Raw genomic sequence first — 21008 nt, 5'->3', positions numbered from 1 at the left:
CTGACGTCAACCTTTTCTTCAACTCTTCAAAGCTTTCCTCACACTGATCTGACCAAATAAATCTCTGATTCTTCTTAGTCAACCTGGTCATAGGAGCGGCAATTTTGGAGAAATCCTGAACGAATCTCTTGTAGTAACCTGCCAAACCCAAAAAGCTTTTAATCTCTGTAACTGTAGTGGGTCTGGGCCAGTTATCTACAGCTTCTACCTTCTTGGGGTCCACTTCAATTCCTTTTTCTGACACAACATACCCCAAGAATGAGATGCTCCTTAACCAGAATTCACACTTGGAGAACTTGGCATACAAGCCGTGCTCCCTCAAGGTCTGGAAAACTAACCTCAGATGATGAGCATGTTCCTCTGTATTTCTGGAATACACTAAGATATCGTCAATGAAAACGATAACAAAGTGATCCAGATACTGGCTAAAAACTCTGTTCATGAGGTCCATGAATGCTGCAGGGGCATTGGTTAGCCCGAACGGCATCACTAGGAACTTATAATGCCCATATCTGGCCATGAACGCCGTCTTCGTCACATCTTCCTCTCTGATTCTTAGCTGGTGGTACCCAGATCTCATATCTATCTTGGAAAAACAACCTGCTCCTGCTAGCTGATCAAATAGATCGTCGATCTTGGGTAGAGGATACTTGTTCTTGGTAGTGACTTTGTTCAACTGCCTGTAGTCGATACAAAGTCTCAAGGATCCATCCTTCTTCTTTACAAATAGCATTGGAGCACTCCAAGGTGAGGTACTCGGTCGGATGAAACCCTTATCTACCAACTCTTGCAATTGCTCTTTCAATTCTTTCAGCTCTGCAGGTGCCATCTGTAGGGAGGGATAAAGATCGGTCTGGTTCCAGGCATTACTTCTATTTCGAACTCTATCTCCCTAGCAGGTGGTAGTCTTGGAAGCTTGTCTGGGAAGACATCTGGAAACTCTCTGACTACGGGCACTGAGGTGGGTTCCCTGACCTGACTATCAAGCTTTCTCACATGAGCTAGAAACCCCTGACAACCCCCTCCTGAGCAACCTACGAGCTTGTAGGGCTGATATCAAACCTCTAGTTGTACCCCTCCTGTCTCCCCTGAAGACAACCTATGACCCATTCTGATCTCTGAACCTGACTACCTTGTCTTTGCAGTCCAAGGTAGCACCATGAGCAGATAGCCAATCCATCCCTAGAATGACATCAAAATCCGTCAAGTCTAGAACCACAAGGTCGGCTGGAAGGCATCTACCCTCAACAAAAACTGGACTGAACCGGCAGACTGACTCTGCCACAGATGGATCACACTTGGGTCCACTGACCCAAAGGGGACACTCTAACCCAGAGACTATCAAACTCACTTTATCTACGGCTCTTGGAGCAACAAAAGAATGAGATGCACCAGGGTCCATTAAAGCATATACATCAGAATATCCAATGATGAGATTACCTGACACCACGGTGTTTGACGTGTTAGCCGCCTGCTGTGTCATAGTGAAGATCCGAGCTAGAGCTGATGGACCTTCACCCCGGGAACCTGCTGAAGAAAAGACTATCCCTCTCCCTCTGCCTCTACCACTGCCCTGCGTCGTGGCTGGAGCCACTGGCCGAGCCACACTGCCTGAAGCTGTCTGCTGGGACGGTGCCATAAAGGCTACTCTAGGACACTCCCGTGCTATGTGTCCCTCCTGCCCACATCTGTAAAATGCTGATGTCCCAAACCGACAGACTCCCTTGTGCGGTTTACCGCACCTCAAGCATTCGGAGCCATCCGAACCAGAGCTCGAACCACCACCTAATCCCAGACCCGACTTCAACCAGTTCCAAAACTTATTCTTCTTCGGGTTTTTAGAGCCTCTGCCCCACTTTTTGCTACCCAAAGCTGCTGTACTCAAAGAAGAGAGGTCGAACTTCCCTGAACCTGGGGTCTTGGAACTCGAGGGCTATGCCACTTGCTGTTTCACTGTTCCTTGAACGATGGCACTAGCCTCCATCTTTCTGGCTGCATCCACTATGGTGTGGAAGCTCTCCCTCTTTGCTGCTAGGATCAGGGAGGAATACCTAGAGTGGAGCCTCATGGTATACCTCCTAGCTTTCTTCTGATCTGTGCCATATGCCTGACCCACATACTGCAGCAGCTCCAGGAATTTATCTGTGTACTCATCGACACTTATATCCTTTGTCTGTCTCAGCTGCTCAAACTCAACAACTTTCAGCTCCTTAGAACTGTCTGGAAAAGCCCATCCAGCAAACTCATTAACAAACTCTTCCCATGATAGGCTATCCAGCCTTGGGTCCACATAGTTTTTAAATCACTCCCTTGCTTTCTTACATTTCAATGTGAATCCCACCATCTGAATGGCTCTACTATCACTAGCTCCCAGCTCGTCTGTTATCATCTTTACCGTTTTGAGGTACTCAAACGGATCATCCCTTGTTTTGAACTTAGGAGCATCCAGCTTTAGATAATCTGTTATCTTTACCTTGCTCCCCATAGATGAGCTAGGTTTAGGTGTTTGGACATCAGGGACTATGGGTTCTGCTGGTGGAGGAGGAGGTGCAGCATTCCCTGGGTTAGGGTTTGCTGTATTTGGGTAGAAGGGTGAGGGTGAATACATAGGGTACTGGGGATATGGTGGGTAAAAACGAGGATAAGGCATGAAGGAGGGATATGGGTTGAAGCTGGAGCAATCCGATGTACTTCCCATCGGATACCTTGAGCCCTGTGGAAAGGGTGGATATTGGGGTAGATAACCAAACCCCGAGGCCTGAGCGCCTCCTTGAGACTCTCCCATACCTTCTTCTGACATACTCATGCCCAGACTACCATCTTTTCTCTGTTCATCCTCCTCTACCTCCCTCACATCAGCCGACATTCTATCCGGATCTGTTCTCCTCCTGCTTACATCAAAAGACCTTCTAGGGTCCCTTGATATTCCTTCTCTGCTTGATCTACTAGACATTGCCCTTGGCAAAGCAGGGGGACGGGCATCCATGCCCTCATTTTCAGGTGGGACTCCAGTCAATCGTGCAAATCGATGAGTGCCTCGCATTCTGTTTCTGAAAAACGACAAGTACACATAAACATTAGCATCATATGGTTCATGTGAAAACACATGAACCCACATCACATACATAGCATATCATTAATGCACATGCATAAAATCATGGCATTTCACATCATCATCAAGACAGGACTTTACATCCTATCCTAGTGGACATGATTTTTCCTATTGTGCTTGCCTTTCTAGAACATCTATGAGCCTGACGCTCTCTAGGTCCGACCATATAAAACTAGGGCTCTGATACCACTCTGTAACGATCCAAAAACCAGACCGCTACCGGCGCTAGGATTCAGATCGACTTAAGGTCGCCGGAACCCGTAGCAAGCCTAACATGCATCCTGTACACCTGATAAAATCCTATACATGATCATACATTTTCATAAAAAACTTTAAACTTTTCATATACCAAGCTTGACCTGTGCATGCACTAAAACTGTATACATAAAACCCCTTACTGGAGCCCCTATCAAATGCTCCAGTTGGGTCAACATCTCATATGTCAAGCCTGGTTCAACATAAAGCGACAATAAAACATTTCATAAAGATCATGTACACCAGGGATTTACAACCAACATTAGGGCCAAGCACAATACTAAACCTCATTACATTATTGTACAATACCTTACATTACATTACATGTCATTTCATGTCCACTACTAATCTATTACATATACAAGATGCATGAACATGCTTAAAACATTTGATTTCTCGAAATAAAAGATTAGTTTAGTTCTACTCACCTCTGGCTGACTCTGAACTAACTCTGAAGCAGCTAGCTCACTGCTGATCACCTCGATTCCTCAGGTTCGATCCTACACAGGTGGACTCAAATTGTAACAGCCCGGAATCCGATACCCCTCTGTAACGGCCCGAACCGCTACCGGCGCTAGGATCCAGATCGGCTTAAGGCCGCCGGGACCCGTAGCAAGTCTAACATACATCCTGTCACCTAGTCAAATCCCATACATGATCAAAACATTAACATAAAAACTGAAACATCTGATGTAATTACCGAGCTTGACCTGTATGCGACATAACTGAAAACATAAAGAACCCCTTACTAGAGCCCTCATCAAAACTCTAGTTGGGTCAACAAAACATACATCAAGCCGGAATCACATCCAATGAACCAAACCTAACCTGTGCATGCATCCAAACCAATAACATAAAACCTCCACTAGAGTCCTCATCAAGCTCTAGCGTGGTAAACAACACATGCCACAAGTTTAGTTCAAACACAACTCAACATCTAGCATAACATACATCATGTACTAAATAGGAACTAACCAAGTCTTAGGGCCAAGCACAGTACTAATACATACACAACTCTACTATACTTGCATTACCTTACATTTCATTATATCAATTTACATTACATGTCCACACTAAGAGTACTAATCTATTACATAAGCAAAACCTTAACTCTTGAGACTTCCCAATCTTCCTCAGACCTGCAACACTGGGGTTAGGGGAGTGGGGTGAGCTAAAAAGCCCAGTGAGTAGAAACAATAAAAACAGTTCATTAATTACATGCTTTTATGAAATGCGTCAAAACACAAACAATTCACATCACGGATTGGACATGACCTCCAAAGCTCCATCTGTCAGTGCCCGGCCCCCAAAGGAGCTCACACAGGACTTTCATTACATAACATGGTGCCCGGCCCTCGAAGGAGCTCACACAGGACTTTCTACATGGTGCCCGGCCCTCAAAGGAGCTCCACAGGACTTCTCTTATCATGACAGACTTATGGGCCATTGGGGTCGCCTTGGTCCATCCACATCAACAGTAAATAATGCAATGCGTCATATTTGTGTAACTAGTGCAATCAACCTATTACATATAAACATGATGCATGAACATGCTGTAGGCATTTGATTTCGTAAAATAAAAGATTAAGTTCAGTTCTACTCACCTCTGGCAGACGCCGGACTGACTCTGCAACAGCTAATACTGACGGCCTCCTTAGTCCCTCGGGTCCGATCCTACACAGGTGGACTCGAATGAGGTGCCAAACACACTCAAACATCTCATAAACAACTCCCCAAAAACCCCTCAAAACAACCTTAAAACATGCATAGAAAATAACCATGAAAGGGCTGGACAGGGCACTTTCGGCGGCACTTTCGGCAGCTGAAGGTCCCTTCTAGAGCCGAAAGCCATGCAGATTCGGCGGTAGATTCGGCGGCCGAAGCCTCTCTCCAGATCCGAAAGTCAGGCACTTTCGACAGCCGAACATCACCTTCGGCGGCCGAAAGTCTGCTCCAGATCCGAAACACAACTTTCGGGGGCAAGGTTAGGCGGCCAATCCATGCATCCATGGGCAGGTTCGGCGGCCGAAACTACCTTCGGCGGCTGAACCTGAGTTCATCAGAACTCAGCCTCTCATGCATAACAGCCTCCAAAACCTTACCAAACACCCCAAACAAGCACCCAACCTCTTAAAAACACGCATAAACCTTAACCATGCATAAAGGAGCTTAAACAAGCTTAAACTCCAACAAAGAACATCATAAAGCATACGTAAATAGCTTATGACCCACATAAGCCAAAACCATCAAAACTACTCAAAACCTCACTTGCTCTCTCCCAATCATGCATACACTCTCCCACATGCATAAATGAGCATAAACTAACATAAACTTCTCAACACAAACATCACATCAACATACATTGGGTATAAAACCCACATAAACCTAAACATGCATATCTACCCGTACTCAAACATTAAAACTTCATAAAACTTCATTAAAACACAAGGAAAGCAAGGATCTACACTTACCTCTTGAAGATCGAGGGGTGGTGCGATCCCTAACTCGGAGGTGTGGAGGATCCAAGCTCCAAAAGCCTCCAAGCTTTCAAAACTCCTATTTAAGCTTCAAAACTTCAAAACAAGGGTAGAACTCATGAAAACTTGAGAGATGGGTAGAGAAAGCATGAAAACGACCAAAGGAGAGTATAAACTCATCTGAGCTCGAGAATGGGGAGAAAACTCGCCCATTTCCGATCTGATGGCTCTTTATAGGTGGCCTGGTCAACAACCTTCGGCAGCCTAACGTGCCCCCTAAACTCATGCATGTTCGGCGGCCGAACCTTGGTTCGTTCAAACAAAGCTTTCAGAGGCCAAAAGCGCTCCCGAAACCTTCCCATGTTCGGCGGCCGAACTTCACTTTCACCGGCCGAACTTGGCAAATGCCTCCTTGATCTTTTCTTTTTAAAACTCAATTCTTTTCCATTTAAAATCATGAAATCAATAAAAGCATTTTTTTTTTGAAAACACATCTTACCCCTTTAGAAGCCTCTGGCATCTTCAAAATTCCCGATTTCAACGGAGATTCCGCCGGAAGGTAGGGATTTCGATGCCGGAATCTAGCCGGGTATTACACAAATGAGGGACCAAACATACTCTAACATGACTCTAAACAACTCCCCAAAATCCCCCTAAAACATCATAAAACATGCATTGGAAACAGGCAAAGGAAGGTTGGGCAGGGGACTTTCAGCGGCAGGTTCGGCGGCCAAAAGCACCTACAGATCCGAAAGTCAGGCACTTTCGGGGGCAGGGTTCGGAGGCCAAAAGTCTTTCCAGAGCCGAAAGTCACCATCCTTCGGGGGCAGGTTCGGCGGCTAAAACTTCCCTCCAGAGCCGAAAGTCCAACTTTCAGGGGCAAGGTTAGGCGGCCAAAACTGCCTCCCCTGGCAGGTTCGGCGGCCGAACCTGGATCCTTCTGGGTGGTAGAACCCTATTCTGCCATCCCACAACTAGCCTCCCAAAACCCTCCAAACTCATACTCAACACTTAAAAGCATGCATATACACATAATCAAGCACATAGGGGCATAAAACTAGCCTAAACCCCAACAAACAACACATTAAGCATCACATTTATCATTAAACTAACATAAACCCTAACATTTTGCATCTACTCTAAACATGCATCAAAACTCTTAACCCCTTCTTAAAACTTACTTAAAACGTCATAAAAGGCGTGAATCTACACTTACCTCTTGAAGGTCGAGAGGAGATGTGATACAAACTTGGAGATTGGGAGAAATCGAGCTCCGGGGGTCTCCAAGCTTCAAAACTTTGATCTTAGTTCAAAAATATTCAAAACAAAGTAAAACTCATAAAAAAACTTTAAGGGATTGAAGGAAAACATAAAATCAATCATGGGATGGCGAAATCTCACCTATGCCCGAAAATAGAGAGAGAAAATTCGTCCATTTTCGGACATGGGGCCTTTGATAGGTGACTGGTCAGATCATCTTCGGGGGCCAAAGGTACTTCCGCAAACTCCCATGTTCGGCGGCCGAACTTGAGGTTCGGCGGCCGAACCTGGGTCTTTCTTTCATGACTCTTTCTTTCAAAACTCAATTTCTTGCTTCATTAAAACCATAAAAACATATAAAAACATTTTAGAAAACCTCTATTTTACCCTTCTAGAAGGCTCCGACATCCGAGAATTTCAGATTCCAACGGAGATTCTGCCGGAAGGTAGGAATTCCGATGTCGAGATCTAGCCGGGTATTACACTAATCTTCCGATAGTTTGCAAGGATTTCCTTGTCTGTTTTACTTATCACTCCTTTCTCTATCCCTTTTACCCTCTCGCTCAGCTTATCTGCTGCGAAGGCAACCCCATCATCTCCCAGAAGAGCTTCCTTCTGTAAATATAGGGAAGCCTTTGACACCGTTACCAAAATAATTGGCAGGCACTGGAGGCTCCAATCGGGCTCTATAATCTGCTGAAAATGCAAACCGGACCTTTCTGTTGCTTTTTGGCATTCGAGCATTAACGATGCAAACCAATGTATAAGCAAATGAGACTACAAAGTTTGACAAATGCATTGATTTTATTTGATTCCAATCTTCTTTGTGGAGGCTTTCCAATTGAGAGATGATGTTTCGCCTGAGTTTTCTGTATGTCTTGTGAAGACAACTCGAACGTAGACCGTACTGAGTTGGGTGGAACTTCTTTACCCTGCAATAGCTTCAAACTTGTAGGACTGTCGGCTTCCGACCAGTTGTTCAAGTAAATCATGGAAAGACCTTCTGGGTCCTGAATGAGACTTCGATCAAAAACCGGAATTAGCTCAGGTAATAAACATGGGTTGGTCTCTGTATCGCTCTGATTGGATATGTGAGCCCATGCTTTCACAAACATGGTCGCACTTTTGCCGTCAAAAACAGCATGGTGAGAAGAGATGCCAATGGAAAAGCCTTGATTTGGAAATAGTGTTATTTGGAAACCTATAGTTGCCGCTGTTGAGTCCGATACAGGCAACTCCGGTATATAAAGATGCCACTCTTTAGCTTCACGCATTTGGTTGCCTGAAAGAAGACTAAAGTCCGCATTAGACTCGGCCACTGTGACCAAAACGCAGTCGTTCGGGTTGTAACAGATGGCTGGCCTGTCGGCGCGTCGTAGCCATGCGATTTTTCCAGCAACAGGAAGAAAGTGGAGGAGAGTGAGGGAAAGCGAGGTTTTAAGTTTTGGAAGGATCACTGAGTGGAAAAATGTTCCAGTTGAATCAGTGAGCTCAAAGAAAAAAATAAGCTCGATTGGGCGGTGTTTGAGCCAAAAGATGTCAAAGTATGTGAGAGGAAGAGAAAACTCAGTAGCAGACTCAGGTGAGTCTGAAGGGGTGACTTGGCAAATCTCAAGAATCTTGACTGGGTCGGTTGTTGCCATGACTACAAAATCCAAGCTGATATTCGCAGCCGTCGATGCTCCATATACATAGCAGGTTGCTATTTTATAAAAAACAAAAAATAAAAAGGCGCGTTTAAATTGAAAAAAAAAAACATTTGAAAAAAAAATTGAAAAAAAAAACTTAAATTGACCAAAGGCGAATTTAGAAATTACTTTTATTTAAAATAAATTAATAATTAACTTTTTTTCTACCAATGTACTGTACATCGCATTTTGGCAAAGTTTACAAGGCTGTATAAAGGGGCTACACAGTATATTAAATGTTCAAACTCAAAAATAAAATCAGATTCAAATGTATAAATTATTATTTCTTTTAAATTATTATTATTATTTTCTTTTTCACATCATATTAATATATAAATTAACTATTATAATTTTATTAAATTTAGTTTATTTTTAATGTAATCAATTATTAATTGTTTATTTTTTAAATAATGATTTTATTTTCAAGCAATGATTTTATTGTCCAATAAATTAATACTCTCATTTTATATTAAAAATAAAATAATTGAAAAGTAAATAAAAAATTAAATACTTCTTAACTTTTATTGAAAATTAAAGTAGAAAAAATTATGGGATGTTGATAGTAGTAATTATTTATTATAAAATTAACTAAAATTTGCAAAATTTTTAAATCTTTATAAAATGAATTTTTTTAATAAAAAATCATATTACAAAAATATATGATATTAACATAAAACCATAATAATTCAAAACAATATAAACATAATATGTTTACAACATTTTTAAAAACTAAAATCTATAAAAAAGAATATCTATTTTTGTAAATAATTATTTTTATGAAAAATTATTAAATAAAAAAATAGTGTTATTTTAAAAAAATAATACTTTGAAATATAAAGATAACAATATATTTTTGTAAATAATAGAATAAATATTATATTTAATTAATGATAATATTATCAATTTAATATAATAATATTATAGTAATTTATAAAAAAATATTTACATTTTTAAGAACTCATTTTTGTAGTTTAACATATTTTCTACAAAATTATTATTTTATAAAAATAAATATCACTTTTATGTCAAATGATAATATAAAATATGTAATTCACTATTACCATTAACATAAAATAATTCACTAATTTTATATATTCAGGGCAATTTAAGCAAATTTATCATGCTCACTCATGTGCTACTCGTTTCCTTCTTGATAACCGCTGGATTTCTTAACTCCGGACCAGGGCCTCGACTATAGCCAAAAGCCCATCAAGCAGAGGCCCACACACGCGAGACAAGCCTGACCCGTATGCCTTCAAAGGCCGGGCTCACCCATCTCCTCCATTCAGGCCGGCCCGACCCGCGCCAAGCAAGCCCTCTCCTCTTGGGCTCAGCATCTGGCCCGACTCTCAGCCCAGCCCAGTGTCCAGACCCAACTCAGACAGCCTGGCAGATCCGCACGGATGTACGCATGGAGAGAATCAGAGGCCGTTACGCATGGAGCAGGCGGCTGATACCCTCGTACACCCAAATCTGCATGCCAGAGCCGCGTGTCCCAATCACGGAGAGGCCTTTACACTTCACCATGAGCAAAGCAAAAAGGATAAAAGGGGAGCACCCTCCCCAGACAAAGCAAGTTTTTGAGGGAAGTCTAAGAAAGCTGTATTAACCATCATTCTATAATACAAAACCCTTGTAAAACCCTACTCTATTGGATCTCAAATTATCAATTGGCGCCGTCTGTGGGAAAACGAAGGAGATCTTTTCATCACCAGAGTTTCCACTTTCAAAACCCACTGAGATCCACGATGGCAAACCACCAAGAAAGTAACCTTAACATTCCAAATGACCTGAGCTCTGCCCAAGAAGGGCAGCAGTTTTCTTTTTCTAGCCCCACAGCGATGAATAACCAAACACTTGTTCCCCCTAATCCACCACCAAGCTTGGCAGGGAATGCTCCCACTATGACCCTGTCCAACCAGGACATTCAAACCATGGCTCTCCAGTTACAAACCACTGCTCACTGGTTGGGGCAGATAATGCAACAGAGGGGTCTTAGCACCCCAGTGAATGCACTCCCAGTAGTAGAGGAACCCAGAACCAATGAGCCCCGACCCACCTCTGACCACCTCCGAACAAACAGCCATGATGCCGGAGAAGGAGAAGAACCACAGGCCCGAATCCATGCGAGGAGGGCGAAAGAAATGATAGAAAATGAGGAGGCAGATAACTATGCCGCTGAAACAACCCCGGAGACGGGAACGGAAGTGGAAGAGGAAGAGGAAGGTAGCTCGGGAGACGAGAAGATGAACCAAAAATTGCAAAAGTTGAAAGAACAGCTCTTAGCCGAGCTAGGTAAGAAGGATCAAAGCCTAACTTCCTTGCCTACTTCTTCTCCTTTCTCGAAGGTGGTACAGCAAGAGACTGTCCCCAAGAAATTCATGATGCCGTCAATGGCTGCCTATGACGGAGCTGGCAACCCGAGGGAGCATGTCATGAACTATAAAACGTTCATGGAGTTGCAAACTCTATCGGATGCATTGATGTGTAAGGTATTCCCAACAACGCTTTCGGGACCAGCACGAGCATGGTTCAATAGTCTGGAGGCCGGAAGCATCAAAAGCTTCGGAGATCTGGCCACTCGTTTCATCAGCCGGTTCATAGCCGGGGTGCCAGCAGATAGAAAGACGAGTTATCTAGAAACAGTGAGGCAGAAGGCAGGAGAATCGCTTAGAGAATACGTTGCTCGTTTTAACACGGAGGCCCTGCAGATTCCCGAGCTAGACGAAGGAAGGGCAGTGGAGGCTATGCAGAAGGGAACAACCTCTGCCGAGTTTTTCGGCTCTTTGAGCAGGAAACCTCCGACCTCACTGGCCGAGTTAATGAAGAGAGCGGAGAAATACATAAGGCAGGATGATGCCTTAGTGACAAGCAGATTTGCCAAAGGGATGGCAACAAAAGAAAAAGCCCCGGAGGAGAAAAGGCCGGAGAGACATGAGAGGAAGCATGGGAAGAGGCCTGAGCCGTATAAGCAGGCCTGGGAGAGAAGGGAACAAAGGCCTCCTCCCCCTCCACGAGCGCTTGAACCAAGAACGCTTCCTCCGTGGGTTCCTGAAAAGCCAACTCCCCTTAACGCCTCCAGAGCCGAAGTGCTCATAGCAGTTCAAGATAAGGATTTTCTCCAGTGGCCAAGACCCCTGAGGTCGGAGGCAGACCAAAGAAACCCTGACAAGTACTGTCAGTATCACCGGACGCACGGTCATGATACGAATAATTGTTTCCAGCTGATTACGGAGATTGAAAGGTTAATAAAGAGGGGGCATCTCAAAAATTTCGTTAAGAAACCGGAGGGGCAGAGACCTCAGCCCGGACCGGCAACCCAGATGCCGAGGAAAACAGGAGCCGGGCCAGTGAATGATGGATCCAGCGGGACCATTAATATGATTGTTGGAGGAACAGGAGGACGGATGAGCCGTCGAGGAAAGAAGAGAAATCGAGAAGGGGAAATCAGCCAGGGTGAAGTCATGCAGATCATGGAGCATTCTCCTATGACCATTACTTTCTCTCCGGAAGATGCACAAGGCATTCAGATGCCTCACGATGACGCACTAGTCATTGAGGCTGTCATCAATAATTTCCGAGTAAAGAAGGTCCTGATAGATGACGGGAGTAAGGTTAACCTACTGCCGTACCGGGTTTTCCAGCAGATGGGAATTCCGGAGGAACAGCTAGTTCGAGACCAGTCACCTATCAAAGGAATCGGGGGTGCGCCGGTGTTCGTTGAGGGAAAGGTGAAACTGGCTGTCACCTTGGGAGAGGCGCCAAGAGCTCGCACTCATCACGAGGTATTTGTGGTAGCCAAACTCCCATTGTGCTACAACGTGATTCTGGGAAGGCCGGCGTTGTTCGATTTCGAGGCTGTCACTAGCATCCGATATCTGGCACTCAAATTCCCAACAGAAGGAGGAGTGGGAGTAGTTAGGGGCTGTCAAGAAGAAGCAAGGGCTGTATACCTGGCTACAGTGGCAGAGCCGAGCTCAATTGGAGAAGCACTTGACTCGGAAGTTCTGGAGGTCAGGGATGAGACCAAGGAGGCCCGGACAGAGCCAGTTGGAGAACTGGAGACTTTCTCCCTGTCAGAAGTAGAAGCAAGCAAAGTTTTCAGCCTCAATGCCAACCTCACCCAAGAACTGAAAGATGAAGTAATGGTTTTAATCCGGAGTCACGCGCCGACCTTCGCATGGAAGCCCTCTGATATGCCGGGAATTGATCCCAAGGTAATGACGCACCGGCTGAATGTCCTCCTTGAAGCTAAACCGGTGAAGCAAAGGAAGAGAGTAGTGGGAAAAGAAAAACAACAGGCCACCCGGGAGGAAGTGCAGAAGCTAGAGGAGGCAGGTTTTGTTAGGGAAGTAATGTACCCGCAGTGGTTAGCAAATCCTGTGTTAGTCAAAAAAGCTAATGGCAAATACAGGATGTGTATAGATTTTACCGACCTAAACAAGGCCTGCCCTAAAGACTGTTATCCCCTCCCCGATATTAATAAAATGGTCGACTCAACGGCCGGTTTTGATTACATGTCTTCTTTGGATGCTATGTCCGGTTATCATCAAATCCCGATGGAAAGCTCGGATGAGGAAAAAACCTCATTTATAACCGAAGATGGGACTTACTGCTACAGAGCTATGCCCTTCGGGTTGAGAAACGCCGGGGCAACTTATCAAAGATTGATGAATAAGATCTTTAAAAACCAGATTGGCAGAAACGTGGAGGTGTATGTGGATGACATGGTGGTCAAGAGTTCAACTTTCCAGCAACACGTTGCCGATTTAAGGGAGGTATTTGGGGTGCTGGATCAATATAGAATGAAGTTGAATCCAGCAAAATGTGCCTTTTTTATCAGGGGAGGGAAGTTCCTGGGGTATATGGTGAGCGGAAAAGGGATCGAGCCTAATCCGGAGAAGGTGGAAGCTATACTAAGTATGCCGGATCCGACCTGTGTAAGGGATGTACAAAGATTAACCGGGAGAGTAGTGGCGCTCAACCGATTCATGTCGAGGTCGGCAGAGAAATGCTTGCCATTCTTCAAGAAATTAAGAAAGATGCCAAACTTTGAATGGACAGAAGATTGCCAAAAAGCCTTTGCAGAGTTGAAGAAATATCTTAGCTCGCCCCACGTGCTCAGTAGCCCCTTAAAAGGAGAAGAACTCCTGATATACCTGGCAGCCTCAGAACAGGCCGTCAGCGCGGTTTTAGTAAGGGTGGAAGAAGGGAAGCAGAAACCTGTTTTCTATGTTAGCAAGGTGCTCAGAGATGCTGAGGTCAGATACTCGAATATCGAAAAGATAGCCTACGCCCTGTTGTTAGCGGTCCGGAAATTCAAAGTTTACCTGGAAGGTCATCAAGGAGTTGTAATGACGGATCAACCCTTAAAGAAGATACTACACAGACCGGAAACTTCAGGACGGATGTTGGCATGGTCCGTGGAAATCAGCCCTTATTGTCTGGAGTATCGACCTCGGACAGCGATAAAATCTCAAGCCCTGGCTGACTTTATAGCGGAGTGTACATTCAACAAGGAGAAAGGAGAATCAGCCTCAAGCATGTCGAAAAAAGGGGGAGAGGGAGAGCTTTCTCAAGAATTCAGCTGGAAGTTGTATGTTGATGGAGCATCAGGCGCTGAGGGCAGCGGTGCTGGAATAATGCTTAAGGGGCCGGAGGGCTTTAAAGTGTGTTATGCCTTGCGGCTAGAATTCAAAGCTTCTAATAACGTGGCCGAGTATGAAGCCCTGGTGAATGGGATGTTGGTAGCTTCGGAAATAGGGGTAACCGACCTCGAAGTAAATAGTGATTCACAGCTGGTAATCAATCAAGTGATGGGAGTGTATCAGGCCAGGGACCCCATCATGCAAAGCTACCTTGATAAGGTAAAAACTTTAGAAGCCGAGTTCACAAGTCGAGGAATCAACATCAGGTTTCAAAGAATACCTCGAGAAGAAAACGAGGAGGCAGACCTGCTGAGTCGGTTGTCTAAAGAGGAGCTAGAGCAGCTCCCTGATGAAGTGTACATACAGCATGTCCATACCCCTGCATTTGAAAAGACAAACACGGTACTGCAGGTGGAACAGAGCTCAAACTGGATGACCCCGTATCTAAAGTACCTGGAGAAGGGCGAGCTCCCCGAGGATAAAGACGAAGCCAGAAAGATAGCTGCTCGAGCGGCCAACTACCAAGTAATAAGGGGAACCTTGTATAGAAAAGGAAAGTCCAGCCCATGGCTCCGATGTGTGAGTCCGGAAGAAGCCACAAAGGTAATGGAAGAGATTCATAGAGGTCTATGCGGAGCTCACGAGGGAGCAGGGACGTTAGCCAGCAAAATATTCAGGCAGGGATATTATTGGCCCACGGTCAAAAAAGAAGCAGAAGAGTTTGTTCGGAGATGTGACGTATGTCAAAGATTCGCTAATGCCATCAGGACCCCTGCCACTCCTCAGGCAAGCATATCCAGTCCGTGGCCTTTCTCACAATGGGGAATCGATATCCTGGGACCCTTCCCCAAGACTACGGGGCAAAGAAAATTTGTAGTGGTGGCCGTGGAATACTTCTCTAAATGGCCAGAAGCAGAAGCTATAGCCACCATCTCAGCTCGTAAAATGATAGATTTCGTATGGGGGCATATCGTTTGTAGATTTGGCATACCCAGAGTGCTTATCTCAGACAATGGTAGACAATTTGACTGCAACACTTTCAAAGCCTTCACGACGAACATGGGAATATGGCATAAGTTTTCCTCCGTAGCTCATCCCCAGACCAATGGTCAAACAGAAGTTACCAACAGAGCTATCCTCCAAGGGTTGAAGAAGCGGTTAGATGGTGCAAAGGAGAATTGGGCAGAAGAACTCAATAGCATCCTATGGGCACTCCGGACCACTCCCAGAGCGCCCACAAAGGAAACTCCATTTGCACTTGCTTATGGCACAGAGGCCGTAGTCCCAGTCGAGTTGCGGATTCCCACTCATCGAGTCCAATTCGTTAGTGAGGACACTAATGGGGACAAATTGAGAAGCAACCTGGATGCTCTGGAAGAAGTGAGGGAAGAAGCTCAAATCCGAACTGCTGCCTATCAACAACGAGCAGCGAGGTATTATAATCAAAAGGTCAGAGAAAGAAGCTTGAAGGTAGGCGACCTGACCTTAAGAAACCTAGAAGCTACAGGGAAAAGAGCAGCTGCAGGAAAATTAGCGCCAACCTGGGAAGGACCTTTCAGAGTGACGAAAGTGGTCAAGCCAGGAGTATACCGAATAGAAGATACGCAAGGAAATCCTGAACCCCACGCTTGGAACATCAAGCATCTAAAAAGGTACTTCCCTTGAAATATTTGTAAGAAAAGCATTGTATTTCGATAAAAATGAGCAAAATTGTTTATACAATGTGATTATCTTTATGAATAATATTTTCCCACAAAAAGATTTTCCCACAAAAAGACCGGGATCCCCAAGATCTCCCGGGTAACCAAACAAGACCGGGATCCCCAAGATCTCCCGGGTAACCAAACAAGACCGGGATCCCCAAGATCTCCCGGGTAACCAAACAAGACCGGGATCCCCAAGATCTCCCGGGTAACCAAACAAGACCGGGATCCCCAAGATCTCCCGGATAAAATAAAAAAGACCGGGATCCCCAAGATCTCCCGGGTAACCAAACAAGACCGGGATCCCCAAGATCTCCCGGGTAACCAAACAAGACCGGGATCCCCAAGATCTCCCGGATAAAATAAAAAAGACCAGGATCCTCAGGATCACCCCGGAGCAAAAAACAAACAGGATCTCGTAAGATCTCCTGAAAATAATGGTCGGTGAAGGATTTAAGAGCCTCCCGAAAAATGAAAATTTCCCCTATCATACGCAGGGACAAATTCGTAAAAAGCGGGTTCCGACCTGAAAAAGCTCGGGGCATAATATTGTCGACCTCGCAGAAGATACGGTTCCGACCTCACAAAAAAGGAGAACCCTAAAAAAAAAAAAAAAAAAAAAAAAAAAAAAAAAAAAAAAAAAAAAAAAAAAAAAAAAAAAAAAAAAAAAAAAATCAAGAAACAAATTAGGTTCCGACCTCGAGGAAAAGCTCGGGGCACCCCAGCCAGTAAACATGTTCCGACCTCATAAAGAGGCAGAGGGCACGACGGCTAAAGAGTGCCGAACCCAAAATGCATACTAACGATTAAAAATTTAGCCAAGATAAAAGGCAGGGCTCCCAGCTCGGATAAACATATATCCTCAAAAACCCAAAGGCATGAAGGCCAAGGAAAAAACCAAAATTCTCTAGAAACTTAACCGTCTAAGGCATAAATAAAGAAGAAGAAGGCTACATCCGAAGCCCAAGTCAGTTTACCAAAGTACAAGATTTGATCACACTATTAGCTAAAAGCTAAAGGTCAATACAGCACTTATAAGAATACATTACAAGGCATATGAAAAACCATGACAGTTCAAAAAATTGATATTTTATTAAATCATTACAATTCACCTCTCAGGCGAAGTAGGAGGATAGATAGTCCTTAAAGGACTTACATCAGTTAAAACTCCCTCGCCCACACTATCCCTATTTGCAGTAACATCTGCAGGAAGCTCAGTATCCCTTGGATCAGAGCTCTCAACATCAGCAGCAGGAGCAATTTCCGATCCAAGGTTGGGGTTCTCCTCCTCAGCAACAGGGTCGTCATCCTTCGACCCAAGGACTTCCACGTCCTCTTCTTCCAGCTCGGCGTCATCCGAGGAAGACACAGTTGACCGGCCACCAACACGGCAATCTCCCCGGGGCATAGGTAAATCATCCTCTCCATACATTACTGGCTCGCCATCTGAATCTACTTCACGCTTACGAAGCTCTGACAACGGGGTATCAGGAGCCCACCTAGCTTCTCTTAAACCACGATTATAGCCGGTTGAGTAAAAACGAAGGGCTTCATTAACAATAGCCCTCTTCATTTCACCAGAAGCTAAATATTTACCAAGATGCGCTTCACAGGCCTCAGCTACAAACTCCTTAAACTCAGAAGAGTCCTTGTAGTCCTGAACAGCCGACTCACCGGCCTGAACGATTTTCTCCTTCAGCTCGTCAGACTCCTGATACTCCGCTATGCATTGCTCGCGTACCAGCTGAGCTTTACATTCCAACGCCCTGACTTCCTGGTTAAGTTGATCATGACGAAGTTTGAATTCTTCAGCCAAAGAAGTCAGATCTCTGATACGGTCAGAACTTGCACTCAACTCCTGCTCGAGGACCTGCACCCGAGCTAGGGCCGCCTCTTTCTGAGTTCTCTCCTCCTTCATATGAGCTTGAAGTCCATCAAAATCTGCCTTTAAGGCATCATACTGGCGCTGGACCTCCGCTTTTTGGCCCAAAGCCTCATTCCTCTCTTGAAGAGCATTCGCCATAGAGGATAGTTGCTCCGAAACTCCCTTGCAGCGAGCCTCCAAGGCCGTTGCCCTCTCATCAGACTCTTGGAGAACTTTGCGAGTCCGAGACAGCTCATCTTCTAAAGACGAGGTGTGCTTCGCTGTCTCAGCTGTTTCCTCCTCAGCCCTTTTAAGGGCCTCCAATGCAGAGTTCAATTCCGCCTGGAGGGTCTGGATTTGTTCTCGAGCAGCAGCCAGATTCCCCCTCGCATCATTAGTTGCAGATATATTCTCCTCTCTACGCGCTTCCTCAATCCGGCGGTCTACAGACTCCCGGAAGGAATGATCACGGATATCCACCTCCGTGACAAGACCCGTCACCTGGCACAGGAGAACAACAGTCAAGAAAACAAAACAGAACAAACTGAAAAGACAGGGAAAAATGACTTACCATCAGTAGCATCTCCCTGATTGTGTTCCCGAGCTCTTCACGAGAACGAGATCGGAGAGATACCTGTTCCTCAGTAGAACTGGCTAAGAGACCAGTCAGGGCAAGAAGACGGGGATCCGAAGCTTGTGTAACCCCGCCGAACATCTGCATTCTGAGCAGGTCAGCAACAGCACTGGCTGGAGACTCAGAGGTAATGTCCGACGCTTTCAAAGCGTTGCCAGAGGAAGGTAACGGAAGCTCGGCAGCAGCACTTTTTCCTTTCCCAATGGGAGGAAGAGCCATGGAAGACCCTGTAGTAGCCCTGGATTTCTTCCTAGCTGGAGATGGGACAGACGTTCTCGGAGGAGCTGGGCGCTTGTCCCCGGTCTTTGCTGGAACGACCCCAGAACCCTCAGGTTCAGTCCTCACAGGGGCAGGGGCATCTTGGGTGAGATCCTCTGGAGTTCGGTCCTCAATAAGGACGATCTCCAGTCCTGTCCCGGAATCCTCCTTGTCTTTACCCCCAGATACCTTCTCAGGAGAGTGGGCAGTACCCCGCTCCACCTGCTCAACAACAGAAGTCTGCTCCGTGATAACCAAGGAAGCCTCTATCACGGCCTCTGAGGAGGCTGGAGCAGACCCAGACCCTTCGGCAGACTCCAAAGGCGAGCTCGGTCCGCCACGGCCAGATGGCCTGGATGACTTGGAGCTGCGAGAGCTCGGCTTTGCAGCTTGAGAGGGAACTTTGGCTGGAGATCGGCTAACCTTCTTGGAGGAAGTAGCTTGAACCACTTCCGCAGCAGCTTCAGATACTGAACGACCAGCTGAAAAGGCGTCGACGATTGCATGAATATTGTCCCGAGATAGGACAAAGTTCTTGGGAAACTTGACCTCGTCCATTTTTACTTCCGAAGCTGCGAAAATGCGAAATCATGAAAGTTAGCATACATCCTGATATTACAAGCAAAGGAGAAACCAAATAACTGGGCAGAGTGCTATACCCATGGACCGGACGTCCCTACGATTAGACACGTACAAACACTTCTCGACGTCATACTTCCGATCAACGGAAGTCAGCCGGAGCAACCCTACTTGCTCAATAATACTCAACTCGGGTAGGTCGTTGCAACCCGGATAGATCTCTCCCCACCTTAAATCTACCTCCCACTCTCGGCCGGAACCTGATTTCAGCTCGGCCACAAGGAAATTCTCTACCCATCCCTTTATAGAATCCTTGTAGCCAGTGAGGAGAGACAGCCCCCTACGGGGGGAAAAGTAATAGAAGTTTTGAGCCGCCTTTACCAGGCGGAAAAAGGTAACAAACAGACAGGCCGTGGGTGCAAAACCCCACCCCAGGCAGATAGACTCGAAACAAGACATGAACAAAATGGAATTTGGGGATAACATTCGAGGAGTTACCATGAAGTAATCAAAAACCTCAATAAAGAAAGGAGTAAAAGGAAGTGGTAAACCAAAATCTCTCTGCTTCAAGAAAAACACTATACTACGATACTCTTGAGGATCCACCAAACCCGGAGGAGGAGGATAAGGAAGGACTATCCTCTCATTTGGGAGAGGTGCCCGAATCAGATACAGAGGAGTATCCAAAAGCCTCCGAGAAATGTATTTATTTATGTTAGCAGGGGTAATGTGGGACTCAATGTTAACAACATCAGGGAGTTCTGAAATCGCCATAGAAGAACAAGGAAGCGTACCTGAGAATGAAATAAGGTAAAAACGCAGAAGGAATGGCAGGAAGACAGAAAGCAGAAAGGAGTTGTTTTCCTCAAAAGGCAGAAGGAATTCGAAATGACAGCCAAATAATGAAACAGCACTTTAATCTGTACAGTTTTGTCTTGGAGCGGCGCGATCATTAATTACCCTCGAAGTTTACCCTCCCGACGGTTGGCTAACCGGTGGGAAAGGTAAAGGGGGCAAAAAGAGGGGCAAAAGGATGACCGCTGGGCTTCTCTGCACACAACAGGGGCCAAGTCCATCATAATGGCCCAGGGTTCAAGGGCCCACGCGCCGCATAAGAAGCCCAACTCGTCAGTCAAAGTAACTTAGCCCACAAAGATTTACCTCTTTATCAATAAAGGGGATAAAGGGGCAAGTTGTGAAGAGACTCAACAGTACGAGCGAACAGGAGCACAGTCCAGGTCAGACTTGCTTATTATTTAGAAAATTATAAGTTCTGATGCGATTGTTATTAAAATAAATACTGAGAGACCGGGGCGCTGAGGACACCTCGGAGTCATACAGAGCTAAAGGCTCAGAGTTCAACTTAAAAGCAGAACTCACAGCTCGGTATTCTAGCTCGGGAGAAGAAAATCGAAAGCAGAAGCTCACGACTAAGTATTTTGGCTCGGAAAAATAGGGCTCGCAGATCGGTCAGTCCAGTTCGGAAAGCGTAACTTGAGACCTCGATCAACCAAAGAAGCACAAAGCTCA

At 45.3% G+C, this 21008-nt stretch overlaps 2 protein-coding genes across 2 annotated transcripts; both read right to left on the bottom strand.

Moving 5' to 3' along the window:
• Positions 1 to 7486: 7486 nt before the first annotated feature.
• Positions 7487 to 8762, bottom strand: LOC110630192 (phenolic glucoside malonyltransferase 1-like). The gene has a single exon (XM_043950730.1). It carries the CDS (start codon positions 8745 to 8747, stop codon positions 7848 to 7850), a length of 900 nt encoding a protein of 299 aa, XP_043806665.1. The 5' UTR covers positions 8748 to 8762; the 3' UTR covers positions 7487 to 7847.
• An 8489-nt stretch (positions 8763 to 17251) lies between these two features.
• On the bottom strand, positions 17252 to 19457 carry LOC122724352 (myosin-4-like). The gene is made up of 2 exons (XM_043958937.1): positions 18579 to 19457; positions 17252 to 18508 (listed from the first exon to the last, which is right to left on the bottom strand). Exons 1-2 carry the CDS (start codon positions 19455 to 19457, stop codon positions 17252 to 17254), a joined length of 2136 nt encoding a protein of 711 aa, XP_043814872.1.
• Between the last annotated feature and the right edge of the window lie 1551 nt (positions 19458 to 21008).

Source organism: Manihot esculenta, chromosome 1 (genome assembly GCF_001659605.2).
Source record: "Manihot esculenta cultivar AM560-2 chromosome 1, M.esculenta_v8, whole genome shotgun sequence".
In the NCBI taxonomy this organism is placed as follows: domain Eukaryota; kingdom Viridiplantae; phylum Streptophyta; class Magnoliopsida; order Malpighiales; family Euphorbiaceae; genus Manihot; species Manihot esculenta.
Note: the sequence above shows the minus strand (reverse complement) of the source record. Positions and strands in the feature narration are given on the sequence as shown.